Source organism: Apaloderma vittatum, unplaced genomic scaffold (genome assembly GCF_000703405.1).
Source record: "Apaloderma vittatum isolate BGI_N311 unplaced genomic scaffold, ASM70340v1 scaffold13650, whole genome shotgun sequence".
Classification (NCBI taxonomy): domain Eukaryota; kingdom Metazoa; phylum Chordata; class Aves; order Trogoniformes; family Trogonidae; genus Apaloderma; species Apaloderma vittatum.
Window position 1 is genome coordinate 1900 of NW_009694074.1, and position 14057 is coordinate 15956.

The 14057-nt window shown below is 39.9% G+C and overlaps 2 protein-coding genes across 2 annotated transcripts; one reads left to right on the forward strand and one right to left on the reverse strand.

Annotated features, from left to right (window-relative positions):
* Window positions 1-254: 254 nt before the first annotated feature.
* On the forward strand, window positions 255-8342 carry TMEM185A (transmembrane protein 185A). The gene is made up of 6 exons (XM_009866298.1): window positions 255-433; window positions 1849-2056; window positions 4545-4628; window positions 5571-5747; window positions 6001-6124; window positions 8059-8342. The coding sequence occupies exons 1-6, from the start codon at window positions 375-377 to the stop codon at window positions 8301-8303; spliced, it is 897 nt and encodes a 298-aa protein (XP_009864600.1). The 5' UTR covers window positions 255-374; the 3' UTR covers window positions 8304-8342.
* Window positions 8343-12140: 3798 nt separating this feature from the next.
* On the reverse strand, window positions 12141-14005 carry LOC104269885 (protein CXorf40A-like). Its single transcript, XM_009866309.1, is given in 3 exon segments — window positions 12141-12383; window positions 13752-13923; window positions 13925-14005. Coding segments are annotated over 3 exon segments (471 nt in total). The 3' UTR covers window positions 12141-12165.
* Between the last annotated feature and the right edge of the window lie 52 nt (window positions 14006-14057).

Genomic DNA, 14057 nt, shown 5'->3' on the forward strand with positions numbered 1-14057 from the left:
CTTTTGATGTGTTCCCTTGAAGCAATAGTTTTATAAGTGAAAGAGATGACATATGCTATGTTCACGATGAAGTATTTGACTCTTCAGTATTCATTCTGATCTTTGCAAAGAAGTTTGACACGCGTTTTCTGTTGAGAAGTGTCCTGGTTAAATTTTAGATGTGACTGATTTTCCTGGACTCTGAAGTTCGTGCTAAGCTGCCTGCCTTAATTTCTCAATTTCTTACTTTTTTTTTTGTTTGTGTATGTTTTAATAGCAAATTTCTTATTTATGCCTGCCTGCTGCTTTTTTCCGTGTTGCTCTCTCTACGTCTGGATGACAAAATTCAGTGGAGTTACTGGGCTGTATTTGCTCCAATATGGCTCTGGAAGTTAATGGTGATTGTTGGTGCCTCAGTGGGAACTGGAGTATGGGCCCGAAATCCACAATATCGGTAAGTTGAGAATATTGATTTTGCAAAACAGAGGGAACCTACTGTGTTTTCCGTACTGAATCAAATGCATAGACAGGGTTTTAACAACATAAGACGAAGCATCCAGAAGGTTTATTTTCAACATATATTTAGAAGAATTTTTACCTATGGTTTATGTAAACAGTTTTACACAGCTGTGGATGTCTTAATCCTAGTCGCAAGTTTATCACAACTTTCACCAAAACTGTCTTTGAGAATCTAAAACTGATGGAGTGACGTTTTGCACTTTTCTGGTAGAACATTGGGAATTCTTTGCTTTAGTGTAATCTGCATAGAAATGTCTGTATTCATATGCCCTAGGAATCTACTGTGCTTAACTGGATTATTTTCTAAATCAGTTTCCTGAAATGTACAGCCTGAGTGATGTTGATTTTTATTTTATTTTTTTCCTCTTTGGTGTGCATATAACCTCAGGATGAATGTTCAGTGATTCTTGAACATGCCATGAATTTTTTTCAGATGTCAGTTGCAGTTTTATAGGAAACATTCAGGTAGCTGAATGTATTAATATATAGGCAAAGGTATAACACTTGCAAAGTAAGGTGTTTGTGGGAACAAATTGTGTAAATTTTTTTTCATTTTTCTCAGAGTTAACATTGATATTTTAATTGTCAGCCTGGGGTAAAATAACTTTCAGACCTTTAAGTACATCCGTGTTTACTTTTTTGTTAATATGAGCAGGATGGGAATTTGAACATGCTAATGGAAAAGAAAAATTACCTTAAATGAAGTGCAACAAATTCAGTCCTGTCTATGGTGAATATGAAATAAAAAATGTTGTGCACACATCCCGTTCTGTTGCACTATATTGTGTGGTTCAGGGCTCATTTGCCTCTTCTAGTAATGGTTCTACTTGTGTAGGAAAAGGTGTGGTTTCTTTGTGTTTGCTGTTAATTTTACAGGCGCTTTACTTTTTAGGAATAGCTAATATTTTGTTGCAATATGCTGATTTTAGTGAATAAAGAAATTCTGGGGAAAAATGTTGATTCAATGAAAGCTGGTACAAGAACTAAACAGGTAATTTTAGATCTAGCTTATTTCCTAAGAGTCTGCAGGATATCTGAACGTTGACCTAGTAGCAAGGAAATCCTGTTTTATATGCACACCTGTGGAACACTTAGAAATTTTTCAAGTTATAAAAATCCCACTGCCTTCTTTGAGTAACGTGCTTTAAATGTGCAGTTTTATGGGCAAGAAATCTTGTTATGTCATCAGGAGCATAGCTGGAAAGTGGCTACTGGAACATAATGTGTATCTTCATTAACAAACAAGTGTTAATATCTGAAACTTAACAGTTGAAGGTGCTTGGGGTGTTTGCAGGTGAGCACGCTTTCCTCTTGAGAAGAAAACTGAATGCTTCCTCATCCTCTCTTTAGAGCAGAAGGAGAAACCTGTGTGGAGTTCAAAGCTATGTTGATTGCAGTAGGCATCCACCTCCTCCTGCTGATGTTTGAAGTGCTGGTGTGTGACAGGATTGAGAGAGGCACCCATTTCTGGCTCCTGGTCTTCATGCCATTGTTCTTTGTATCTCCAGTGTCGGTTGCAGCTTGTGTGTGGGGATTCCGACACGACAGGTCTCTGGAGGTAACGCTTCAGTTGTTACTGCAAAATGTGTGGCAACGCGCGACTCTTTTGTCACTTTGGTTACAGTTTGTCACTCGGGAAATTTGTTATGGGAGACGGCATGAGTTGAATTCATTGTTTGCAATGACCCGCATTTTTTTCCAATCTCTTCTTGGGTTTTTTTTAACTACTAAACTGGAGCATGTTTTAAACTTGCCTTTTTATTATTGTGTGTTAAAAGAACTTACCACAAACTCTGCAATATGGACCAATTCTAGACACTAAACTGGGAATTACTGAAGAAAATCCCACTGGTAGCAAGCACTGTCCCTAGGCAGAATTGAACTTCGAGAGCCCTAGATAATCAGGGTTGAAAACTTCTTACTATCCTGATCTGTATGCTTAATCTTTACTTAGGGAATGTGGATAGTAGGCAAAACCCAGCCATTTCTTATTTTCTGCCTCTGTCTTCTTTCACCTCTAACTCACTTCTTTTGGGTTTGGAAGAACTTTGCAAGGATTCTCAAGATCTTCCCAGGGTTGTGGCATTTTGCAATAAATCTAGAATTCCTACTGAATTGCTTTTTAAGTTGTTTTTTTTTTTTTTTGCTGTATCCTCAAACTACCCCATGACAATTAAAACTCAGATTTTTTTTATTTTTTTTAACAAGGTTCAGCTTTTTTCAGGTTTTTAGTTTCAAGACAATATTTCTCTAACATTACCGTAAGCTGAGGTTATCTTGAGAAAGAGAAAAAAAAATTTTAGTTAGTGATTGTTAGGATGGCTGGTAAGCATGTTCCTTAAATTGTTGATTTAAAAATATTGGAAACAGAATTTCGTTTTGCAGAGTGGGTCACAATTAACCATTCCTAAAAGTAAAGTTTGTGTAGAAGTACTTGCCTTCTGCTGGGTGATGCTTGATTACGCACTGATTTACAGACGACCACATATCTGCTAAGTACTGGCACAAAAAAGTGCCTCAAGGAAAATAAGTTCCGCAGCTGAAGTATCAACTGATTTTATTTTATTCACTATTGCTGTTCTACATTCTTTTCTTTTTGCTCTGGGAAGACTTCATGATTTCCCTTTAATTTGTTAGAAATGTAAGAGGGGCCTGCCTTTGATCTTAATTTTTGGCATGAGTAATCAACGTAGTTGTTAATCTGTTACTATTTTCCTAATTATTTAATCATAAAATGTATTATCTGCCTGTTCTTATTCTGGAACTGATGTCTATATAGCATGGTGGGCTCAGAAGAAGCTTTCTTCTGAGAGTTACACTATTTTTACAGTAAATAAAGCACCATTTATTTAAGGCATATTGAATTCATTAAATTGTGAGCCTAGCCACTCCAAATAGACATGCACTTGCCACATATAGCTCAGATGTTAAATTGATTATAAAAATTATTTATATTGATACTCTGATTTTTATTTTTTCCTTCTATTTGCTCTTGCGGTTTTCAGGTCGCTTGTTTTTATGCTTAAGTGGGTTTTTTTTCAGTGATTTATTCTTTTGAGAAAGCCAGTAGTACAAAACTATTTCAAATCTAGTTTTCCAGACCTTTTAAAGGAACCTCTACTTCAACAGTGGAGACTTCAGTGCAGTCTCTGAAGTAGGCAAGTGCCTGCTGCATGTTGGGTTGTTGACTGTTGTGTAGTCCAAAGACATTTATCCCAGAGATCATAGTGCACAATCATATGTTAGTGAAAAGTAGCACGTAGTGTCTGCCTTCTGAGAAATACTGTATTTCAAAGATGCCTTACAACCCTACATGCTTTTTAAAACTGGAAGATGTTTCTGACTTACACTCAAGAACTTCAGTTACTCTCTTCAGGTAATAATTCTCTGTTTGATATTTGAAATTCCTGCCCATTTGGAGTTGCCTATAAACTTCAGAAAAAGAATCTTGCTGAGTCTGATAGAGTTTCATTGTTTTTCTTTCTTCAAGCCAGATGCAAACTTTTCTTTTTTTAAAAAAACATTAGAGTTAGTTCTCATAGTGGCCAACAGGACACATGAACGTTTTCACTAACATTTTTAATGAGTAGTGTTTTCCTGTATTGCCTCACAACTCAAGTGCCTTCAGTATCATTGAAAATATTGCCCAATTACACAGTAAATGATTGAATTTGAATGTGATCTTCCACTATTTTCTGTATTTCTTACACCCGCTGACAGAACTGGAACTTTTAAACTGTCTTTTTTCAGTCTGAGTAGTTTAGCATTTCTTATTTCTCCAATCCTTCTAAAGTGTTGCAGATAGTGCTTTTATTTTATTACTTCTAAATATCACGAAGGTCTTCCCTCAGGAGAAAGCTACCTTTATAGTTACTCTCAGGTCACAGCCTCCCAAATTTAGGGATACTTAGTAATATCTAGTGTAAATGGTGTTCCATAGCACGGTGATAAGCATGGAGTCAGAACAGCCCTTTGACAGATTCTTTGGTTATGTGGGAAATAGCATGATAAAGCTAAAATTTAACTAATGTGTGTTCTTTTTCTAGCTGGAAATCTTGTGTTCAGTCAATATTCTGCAGTTCATATTTATTGCACTCAGACTAGACGAGATCATCAGATGGCCGTGGCTTGTATGTAACAAGTGTTTTACTCTTTTTGTTTCAGTAAAGATATTTACTATATGTTACAGTAAATGTATAATGGGAGTCCATGATCCCATTTTTGCTTGCTTAATAATCCTTCACTGAAGGGCTGGCATTTCATTTGGTGGTCATGGGAAAACAGAGGTTGTTCTTTGGGCATTTCATCTTTGGGAGAGAGGGATGTGCCATCAACTGCAATTGCTCTCTATAATCAGTTGCTGGAAGAGAAATCTGAACCAAAAGTTTCCAGTGGGAACACTAAACTAGCCATGACAATGACTGGTGAGTCAGGGAATGTGTTGGTAAATATGTTGTGGTAAATAACTAGTTCTATCTGTTGTGTTACCAGGCATGTAAATCAACTTATTGTGCAAGCGGTCATTGTCAAAACTGCTGAGATCTCCTGTCCCAAGTGCCTTTAGAATACAAAAGCTCTGTTTCTGTGCCTGGGCTTTTGTAAACTACCATAAAAGTGATAATCTGGCTTGATTGTAACTGCGCTTTCTATTTTCCAAAAAACTAGGAAAGGGATTTAATTTAGAATCTGTTCCAAGTAAGGTGTCCAGTGTAGAAAAGACTCGCTAAAATCAGCTTCAGGTGCTGTTTGAGGCTATGTAAAATGACAGAAGTCTTTAATAGGGTTGAACTATGTTGGCTTAATTTTAAATAGTTTAAGCTTGATGGGGTTTACTAACGTAACTGAAGACCCCCAAAGAAGTAGTACGGCTCATAAAAGTGCCTGCAGCTTGTGAAGCTTTTCTGTTAGAGATTATGTTAGTTAAAGAGCATTACCCATAATTTCTCTTTCTTGTTTAGACTCAGTATGTAGAGTTGCTTTATTTAAAAACCCCACACCTGAAACAAATCAAACTGATGGAAATGCATTCTTCTGGGGTGGGGTGAAAACGAGTTCATTTCTTTTTCTTCCAGGTTGTTTGTGTTCCCCTCTGGATCTTGATGTCCTTTCTGTGTCTGGTCGTGCTCTATTACATTGTGTGGTCTGTTCTGTTCTTGCGCTCCATGGATGTGATTGCTGAGCAGAGGAGGACACACATAACAATGGCTGTGAGCTGGATGACAATTGTAGTTCCACTGCTCACGTTTGAGGTAGGAAAAAAAATGAACAAGTTAATGTATTAACAGCCAATGTGAAAGAAGAACAAGCATTCTGTATTTCTTTAAAGTTCTTTGAGTAAATCGCTTGTCACATTGGCCCCGTACCTACATTTTCTGTGGAAGTTGTTTTTCTTCACAGATGTGTGAAGTTGCAGGCCTGAGATCAGCGTGTTTTAAGAAGCCTGAAAGGGGGTATTGCAATTAAACTGGCATTGTGTCTTTTTTTTTTTTTTTTCCCCTTTAGATCTTACTAGTACACAGACTGGATGGGCATAATTCTTTTTCTTTTATACCCATATTTGTTCCTCTCTGGCTTTCACTGATAACTTTAATGGCAACAACTTTTGGACAAAAAGGAGGAAATCACTGTAAGTATTTAAAAATCATGGAAGCAGATTGAAACTCAAGACTTAAATGTATTTTATTAGGACTGATATTTTCAGAAAGGGATTTTTTGTGTATATTGTCTCATGAAAGAATTTGTATATGTTTGTTACTATGATTTTCAGGTGCTTTTAAGTTTGCAGTGTTTATAGTGTCTCTTGCTTATTTCTTTTTTTTATTTTTGTTATTTCTTTTTTTCTTATTCCCTTGAGAGCATAACTTCTGCTTGGACTCAACTTGAAATCTCAGTGGGATTTTAACTGTAACTTAGCCTTTTATCCTTATTTTCATTCTCACGGGATGTGATGGATCTTTCTACTCTGGGTTCTGAAAATGGTGTAGCACCTACCATTTTTAATTAACATTTGTAGTAGCCTGAACTAGTATTCTCTTCGGCCATATAGTGCTCGGGGCTGCTTAGTTGTAAATTCAGTTGCCGGGGGGGGGGGGGCAAATTCAGTTGCTGAGGGGGAGCAGCATAGCTGTACCTGGCTTTTATCACCACCACAACTAGCATTGTGAAAGAAAAGGAGCATTTGCAATCTGAGCCATCCAGTGCAGAGAGGGAGCTCTTCCCATCCACGCTACAGTTCCTGCTCCTTGTTGACAAGGCAGTAGAATTTTTCAGAGCTCTGTGAAAGAAAAGGAACATTTGCAATCTGAGCCATCCAGTGCTACTGAACAAGCACAGAGGAGGAGCTCTTCCCATCCACACTACAGTTCCTGCTCTTTGTTGACAAGGCAGTAGAATTTTTCAGAGCTGAAAGGAACCAGTTGTGGTGTTTCTTAAATAAGATTCCTTCAATTTTGATCCACTTGTGAAGCATATCGGGAATTTCTTTCTTTGGTCATGACTAGGCTTATCTGCATACATTTAGTTTACTTTTATATTATTATTGCTTGATAAATTGTTACTGGTGATATATTTTTTAATGCATGCCCTCAATAATTTATGGTCAAATCAGTCTTTTGGAAAGCCACATGACCACTTTATCTTCTGTAGAGTTAGTAAATATGTCAATTTTTTAAGACGGTGAGCCTCAGAAGACTTGCATGGAAGTCAGTCTTCAAAGTGCCCAATGAAATGTGCCAGTTGGCCATGCAGTGTAATCTCTGCCAAAAAAAGGGGTGTGTGCGATCTTCCTTGGAAGATGGTTAATGTCTTGCTTTTTTTCAGTGTGAAAGACTTGACTTGGGCAGGCTGTTCCTTTTAACACTGACCTCTGTATCGGTTAATAGAGGGGGGCCATCTGCTGAATAGAAGTGCCATTTACCTAAATGCTTTCTTTCCAAGTCTTTGCATATCGCAACATACGTGACAAACCCAGCATGCGAACGGTTCTAATGCAGTGCGAGTGCTACCAAGGATGAAATACTCCTGCCTAACAACGAAAGTATTTGAGGAATACTGAATACGTACCATTTACTAATCTCTGTCTGCCTCTGCCATCACATTCCCTCTGGTATTGTAACCTCTGTCTGTCAAACAAAAGGTGGCTTGGGTGTCTTCCCATGTGGCCCTGATTGTTTTGATGGAGATACCAAGTCTTTTGTGTTCTCCCTGTGTGTACTAATGCGACCTGACACTGCTTAACATGGGAAACAAAACAGATCCTTGCTGTGGTGGTAGAGCTGGAGTTATGCGTATGGATATACACACACAGATACGCATGTGCAGGCATGCTGGGGTATGCAAATGCACGTATATATTCTGTGTTATTCTGACTGTGTATCTGTGTGTATATAATACTGAACTGCACTGTTATTATATGCTAGGAGTCAGAATCACACTGAAACAGCAGCATTAACAAATATGTGCAAACAATCGAGAAAAATGAAATTGCATAGTCTACCTACTGAATTAAATTCTCATTCTGTTCTGCGATAATGGGAAGTTATTTTTACTGTTTTTGTGTAGGGTGGTTTGGAATTCGCAAAGACTTTTGCCAGTTCCTGCTTGAGATTTTCCCATTCTTACGAGAATATGGAAATATTTCTTATGATCTTCATCACGAAGATAATGAGGAAACAGAGGAAACACCACTGCCTGAGCCACCAAAAATTGCACCAATGTTTCGAAAAAAGACTGGAGTGGTCATTACGCAGAGCCCAGGAAAATACGTGATTCCACCTCCCAAGTTAAACATTGATATGCCAGACTAAGATGACAGTAGCGTATTAAACCTGAACTGGGAATAAGCAGACAAATGTATTTCATCTCATGCCTTTTCCCAATTACTTTAAAATAGGTATTGCTGCATCAGTGGCTTGGATTACACAAATCAGATCCTGAAGATAATCTGAGAGTTTTTCCAGAGATACGTGGTGGTCTAATTTGTGAACCTTCCTAATGGGTTGGTTGCACAATTGTCTGTATAGTATTTATATGAACATTTTAGCAGTGTAATATATTGTTTAAAAGTCTTGTCCTGTACAGTATAAGTATTATCGAAAAGTATTTTTTTAAAAACCCTGTATGAAATGCCTGTGCTATTCCAGGTGTCTTAGGTCCTAAATATACACTTGATTTCCCTGTCTGTTTTAAATGCTGCCTTAGTATAGTACCTCTCTTACTCCTTTTTCTGTTCAGGCACAATCATTGTCTTAACCACAGAGGCACAGGAGTGTTGCACTTCTCAGGCAAGACTGGAAAGCTTTTTGGGTGGGGAAATAGTGATGGTTTTGAGTTAGCTGGGTATATTTTCATGTAAGTGTTTCAACTTTTGCCCTGGCTTGGGAGCAAAGTGTTGTTTTTGTTGCTTTTCCAGTTTCATGCTTTGATTCTTCTGGAACGTAAGCCATTCTCCCCTCACACTGGCTGGTTAATAAGCTGTTCCCTCTTGCACTGTGCGTGCAGTCTCTGCCAGAAACATTACTTGTAGGTTTTACAGCTGTCAGCTGGTATAAATACCACAGGTGGGTGTTCATTACCAACTTCATGTTGGTGTAAATGATCAGACTTTTCACACAGGAACTCGCTGGGGTTGCTGGAAGCAAGACCTCCTTTGACAATTCATCTTGGACTTTTGCAGGTGCTTTAGAGAATTTTAGTCTTTGAAATGTATACTCCAGACGTTTAAAACAACATTGCAGATACCCCCATATCCTTGCAGCTGCTCTTTGTGTTCAGGTGAACCTGTAGCTTAAATACTGTGGATCACATTTCTTTAATGTCACCGTGGCAGTAAGAGCAAAGAGCATATTTCTGCATGCGTGAAAGGTGCGCACCTGAAAAACTTGAGAGATGTGGTTCTTTCCTTCCTAACACTGCAGACCTCCCTTTTCCTCCCTGTGGACCAGCTACTAGCTGAAACCCAACACAGCACTGTCCTACACTTAAAATTCCGTTGCAATTCTATTTCATTTTTCGCTCTTGAGTCAAAGAATTAAAATCTGTATGTGAAAAGCAACACATGCTATTTAGCACTTGCTGCTGCTGTGTGACTAGGCAACAGGCACTGTGCTTTGATGCAGCACAGTGTGGATGTTGTAGTGATATTTGAGAACTTTCCCTTGGGCATCTCAGTCAGGTGGTGACCTCCTTTCAGCTGGCTGGCAGGATGGCCTAGCTGCTAGGGTAGATGGCTTCAGAGAAAATAAAAACAAACCAAAAAAAAAGGAAACAAAACGAAAGAATTTCAAATGGAGCTTTCCTCATCAGAAATGTCATGTAATTGTTCCGGCCAAGGAAGTGGATTCATCAGGCTCAACATCTCTGCCCAGCATGTGATGAAAGAGCAGACAGTGACGCTGCCTTTGGATCTCCAGTAGAAGAAAAGTCCTCACAAACTTTCCCTGAGGAGCCCTGGCCAGAAAGAGAGCATCGCAGTTGATCCGAGGAGAGCTCTCGCCAAGGCGATGCCTGTGCATGGCTCAGCTCCTTGAAGCAGCTCTGGGACCTTCTTGAAAATTATCAGTTTGAGTCCATTTGGTGAGGAGACAACAGAAAATGTGTAGCGATCCATGAAGAACAGTTTGAAGAGGAAGTACTGGCAAAGAGAGGACCCCTGAGGATTTTTTCAAGTGAGACCATGAAAAGCTTCACTTGTCTCCTCCAGCTGTACGGATTCACTGTTACGATTCACCAGAAAGCTGTGGGATTGTGCAAAATTGGGCTTCTGTGATGACTTGCTACGGGACAAAACAGCCAGGGAGGTATGTTGACTCCTCTATGTGTAAACTCACTCTCAGAATAGTCTAGTGGGACAGATTCCTGTTCCAGTGGAATAAGCCTTTCCCACAAAGGAGATGAAGATGGCAGTAAATGTTCTGATTGGCATTTGTTGCCATGCTCGTGTTCAACAGTTTTTGAGGTGGCATTTCTGAGGGGTAGAAATGCTGATAAAATGCATTGGTTATTAAAAGATACCGTATCGGGATTTATTTTTAATTTGCTATGTGTCTCTTGCTGTGCCAGATGGGCAGTTTTCTTGTGGCATTTGCTGAAGGATGAGAAGGGACACGTGGTCCTCATAATGGTTACCTGTGTGTTCATTCCACTCTAAAGTGGATGAAAAGTAATAGGGTTTGCATTTCTAAATCAGTTTGTATGCTTTTGAAAAGCCTACACCTGTCTGCTACCCAGCAGCAAAATCTCAAGGCTGGTTTCTACTTTATGGGACTGGTTTTTATGCAGTCTGAACTTCAGGTTTAGAATGCCGCTGTTGGTCCCTTTTCACATAGCCATTTTTCTTTTGAAATTAAAATGCTTAGTTCTTGTATCTTTGTGGTTTCCAGTCTCAAGGTGGTGGCAATTGATTCCTTTCCTTTGCATTTTTTTTTAGTTTCACTTCTACTACAGTCCATACTTCAGAAGACCTTTTCTGTGGCTGCTACTGAAGTATAAGCAAAGCTTTGGTCTAAAGCAAACACCAATGGGATTTTCACTGGCCATGGATTTGTAGTCACACCGCCAGAAAAGAAAACCGGATGTTGAGTTTATGTTGGAAACCATTCCCCAGGAGGAGAGTGGCCCGTTCCCAGCAAGTCCGAGGGAGAACGTGGCCACCTCTGCGCCCAGGAAGACAGCCCCTGCCAAGTGTGTCAGACGTGCCTCAACACGTGAGGCACTGCAGAGGCAGCACCTGTGGCAGCTGCGGGCAGGGAGCACCTCAGTCCTCTGGTCCTGTCCCTTCTGCTGCAGCTCAGCAGCCCCAGCCCAGGTGGGGAACACAGGACACTGTGCCCAAGTCAGCTCCCCCCAGGGCTGCCACGTGCCACCTCCCCTCTGGGCTGCTCTGCCCATGCCAAGGCCACCTCGGGGCCAACCCCACAACTGCCCCATGGGCACGTGTGGTCCAAACAGTGGACCTGTGGGCACTGGCCTTGGACCCTACCCCAGGGCACACCAGGGACGTTCCCTGGCTCTTTGAGGAGTTGTGTAGTTTAAGGTACAAGAGTCTCTTAAATGTTCCAATAAACTGTCTGAATAAAAGTCTCTGCCACTTGTCCTGTCATTATAGCCATGTCTATGCCTGACCTTGAGCCTTAGAAAGTGACAAGGATTTTAACTGTAATGCAGGGGGTGAATTTTGAAAAACTTTTATTAAAGTGCCTAAATCAGTGACATCAACCATGTCTTTTGAAAAAAACATTTATTATTTATATAGTAAAAAAAAAAAGTCTAGTAAACCATTAATTATAATTCTTCACTACAAAGGTTCTGAGACACTGAACAGGTTGCCCGGTGAAGCTGGGGTCACCTCATCCCTGGAAGTGTTCAAAGCCAGGCTGGATGGGGCTTTGGGCAGTCTGGTCTAGTGGGAAGTATCCCTGCCCCTGGCTGGGGCATTGGAGCTAGATCATCTTTAAGGTCCCTTCCACCTCAACCCATTCTATGATCCTGTAATGGTCATAAAAATTACACCTTGTTCATTCTGTCCCTAAAGAACATTTTTTCAGGTATATTTGCTGTGTTGAACAATTAGTTTTGGAAGGGTATTCCTTCACATCTGGTATTCAAGATGCTGACTTGCGAAATGCAAGTGTGCATTTATGCAGGAAAAATAACAGTGAGGGGCAACGGCTACGCTTCTGAAGGGATGAGTTCCTCAGGGATGTCCACCTGCCACATGCCTCTTGTCCCTCTGGCAGGAATTGGTTCGAGGAGCCACCTTGGATTTGAAACATCAGTCAAGTATTTCTGTTCTAGGTTACTGAGGACAGCTTTGTTTTCCAGCTCCAGAATCTTTTCAGGAGGCAAGTTTTCTGGATATAGTGATGTCTCTCCAATGTCAATTAATCCTGTATTATAAAATTAAAATATAAAATCAGTTGGCTGTTGGATCTCCTAGAAAAGTTTTCCAGAAGTAAGCCTCCCAGAAGACAGAGAAAACAGTTGCTTTGTTACCAGAACACAGCACAGGTATCTGAAACAAGTGTCATTCACTGCAGAAGGTGGCCTGTGTGACTGAACTTAGGTCAGTGAAGAAAAGGCAAAGCATGCAGTTAAAATGTTCCCAACTTAATGATAGCGACTGCTCTGAAAAGAAACCTATGTCTAAAGAGACAGAGCTGATACCAAAACTCCTGAGGTACTTTTGGCCTTGAAACAGCTTCATTAAATACAATACTCTCTCTGTTCTGTCAGGACATGCTATTAACATTTTAGTGTCATTAAAGTGTATGGAAAATCCTACACTCTGGAATGCTTTTAATGCCACAAAAGGGAATTTCTATATTGTTTAATGATTAAAAATGTTAAAGATCAAAGAAGCTTTGGTCCATATTCTGCAATTTAGTGTGCAATTTCTATCGAGGTTACAAGTCCGCATATTAGGTAGTACCTAACAATTTTCAGCAGTGTAGGAACAGAACAATTTTTTCAGTATATATGATAAAAGTAATTTGCTGTGCAGGAATACCTTAAAATATTCAAATCAGATTGCAAGACAGATGGTGTAACAAGAGATACCTACAAGAAAAGAGCGCAAAATGCTGGATAAAAACTTTCAAAGTATACAGTGCTGCAACAGATGTTGCATTTCAACACAATATGAGCAAAGAAATGTCACTCTAACTGAATGTTACAGGAACAAACTTCACTGCCCAAATAACAAGGGTAATGGAGCATCTGTAGAACTGAAACAGGATTTATTTCAGTGATACTCTTAACATGACCTGGGGTAAGCACTGCAACAGGATGACTTGCCTTGACTATGAGTCCTGTAAAGTGGTTTCAGCTGGAGCTCCTAAGCTCAAAATGCAAAAATGTGGACTTAATGTTATCAGGAAACTCACTTATACTATCTTACTGCATGACACATTAGCACAAATCCACTTGATTTCTTGTACAGACTTCAGAGTTGCAGCCTGAAGTTTTTAGTAGAATGAATGTATTTAAAACTGAGGCCTGGCGAAAAATCTTTATCCTAAAGGCCAAAAGTACTTCACATTTCCAACACAAAGAGGAAGAATAAATTTTATTTACAACTTTCCTCACAGACTTCATCTTATAGTGATAAGGAATCACAACAGGCCCCCACCCACAGCTCTAGCACCATCCCTTCACAGTAAGTGTTAGATACGAGCACACCTGTGTAAGGCGGGTGCAGATTTTACAGCCTTAGGGGACTGAAAGCCTGCTTGGAAATAAAATCCAGGGTTGCTTACCTGCGATGACTCCTCTGCCAAACTTTTCCCCTTCGTCCAACAAATCCTGCACTTGTTCTGGTGTCATACCAAGCCTATTCAAGAGAATTGCTCTCCACGTTTCATCTTGCCAGTCCTGAACTGCGATATGAACGGCAACGGTGCGGTTCTTGTAGCCTGCGAGCAAGGGCCGACCAGCGGGTCTCGATGGTTTTGATTTTGTTTAAAACTAAACCCGCGTAGGGCTGCCGGAAGGAAAGGCAGCCAAACTTCATCTCCTACGAACAAGCAGACGCCCGGGATGAGCCTTCAGAAGGGGCTCCGCGG

What these genes read in the sequence shown, in the direction of transcription:
- TMEM185A (XM_009866298.1), top strand. Translation starts at nt 375, where the DNA reads ATGGTGATTGTTGGTGCCTCAGTGGGAACTGGAGTATGGGCCCGAAAT. An exon ending in GACACGACAGGTCTCTGGAG is followed by an intron (nt 2,057 to 4,544) that starts GTAACGCTTCAG and finishes TTCTTTTTCTAG; the next exon opens with CTGGAAATCTTGTGTTCAGT. An exon ending in ACAAAAAGGAGGAAATCACT is followed by an intron (nt 6,125 to 8,058) that starts GTAAGTATTTAA and finishes GTTTTTGTGTAG; the next exon opens with GGTGGTTTGGAATTCGCAAA.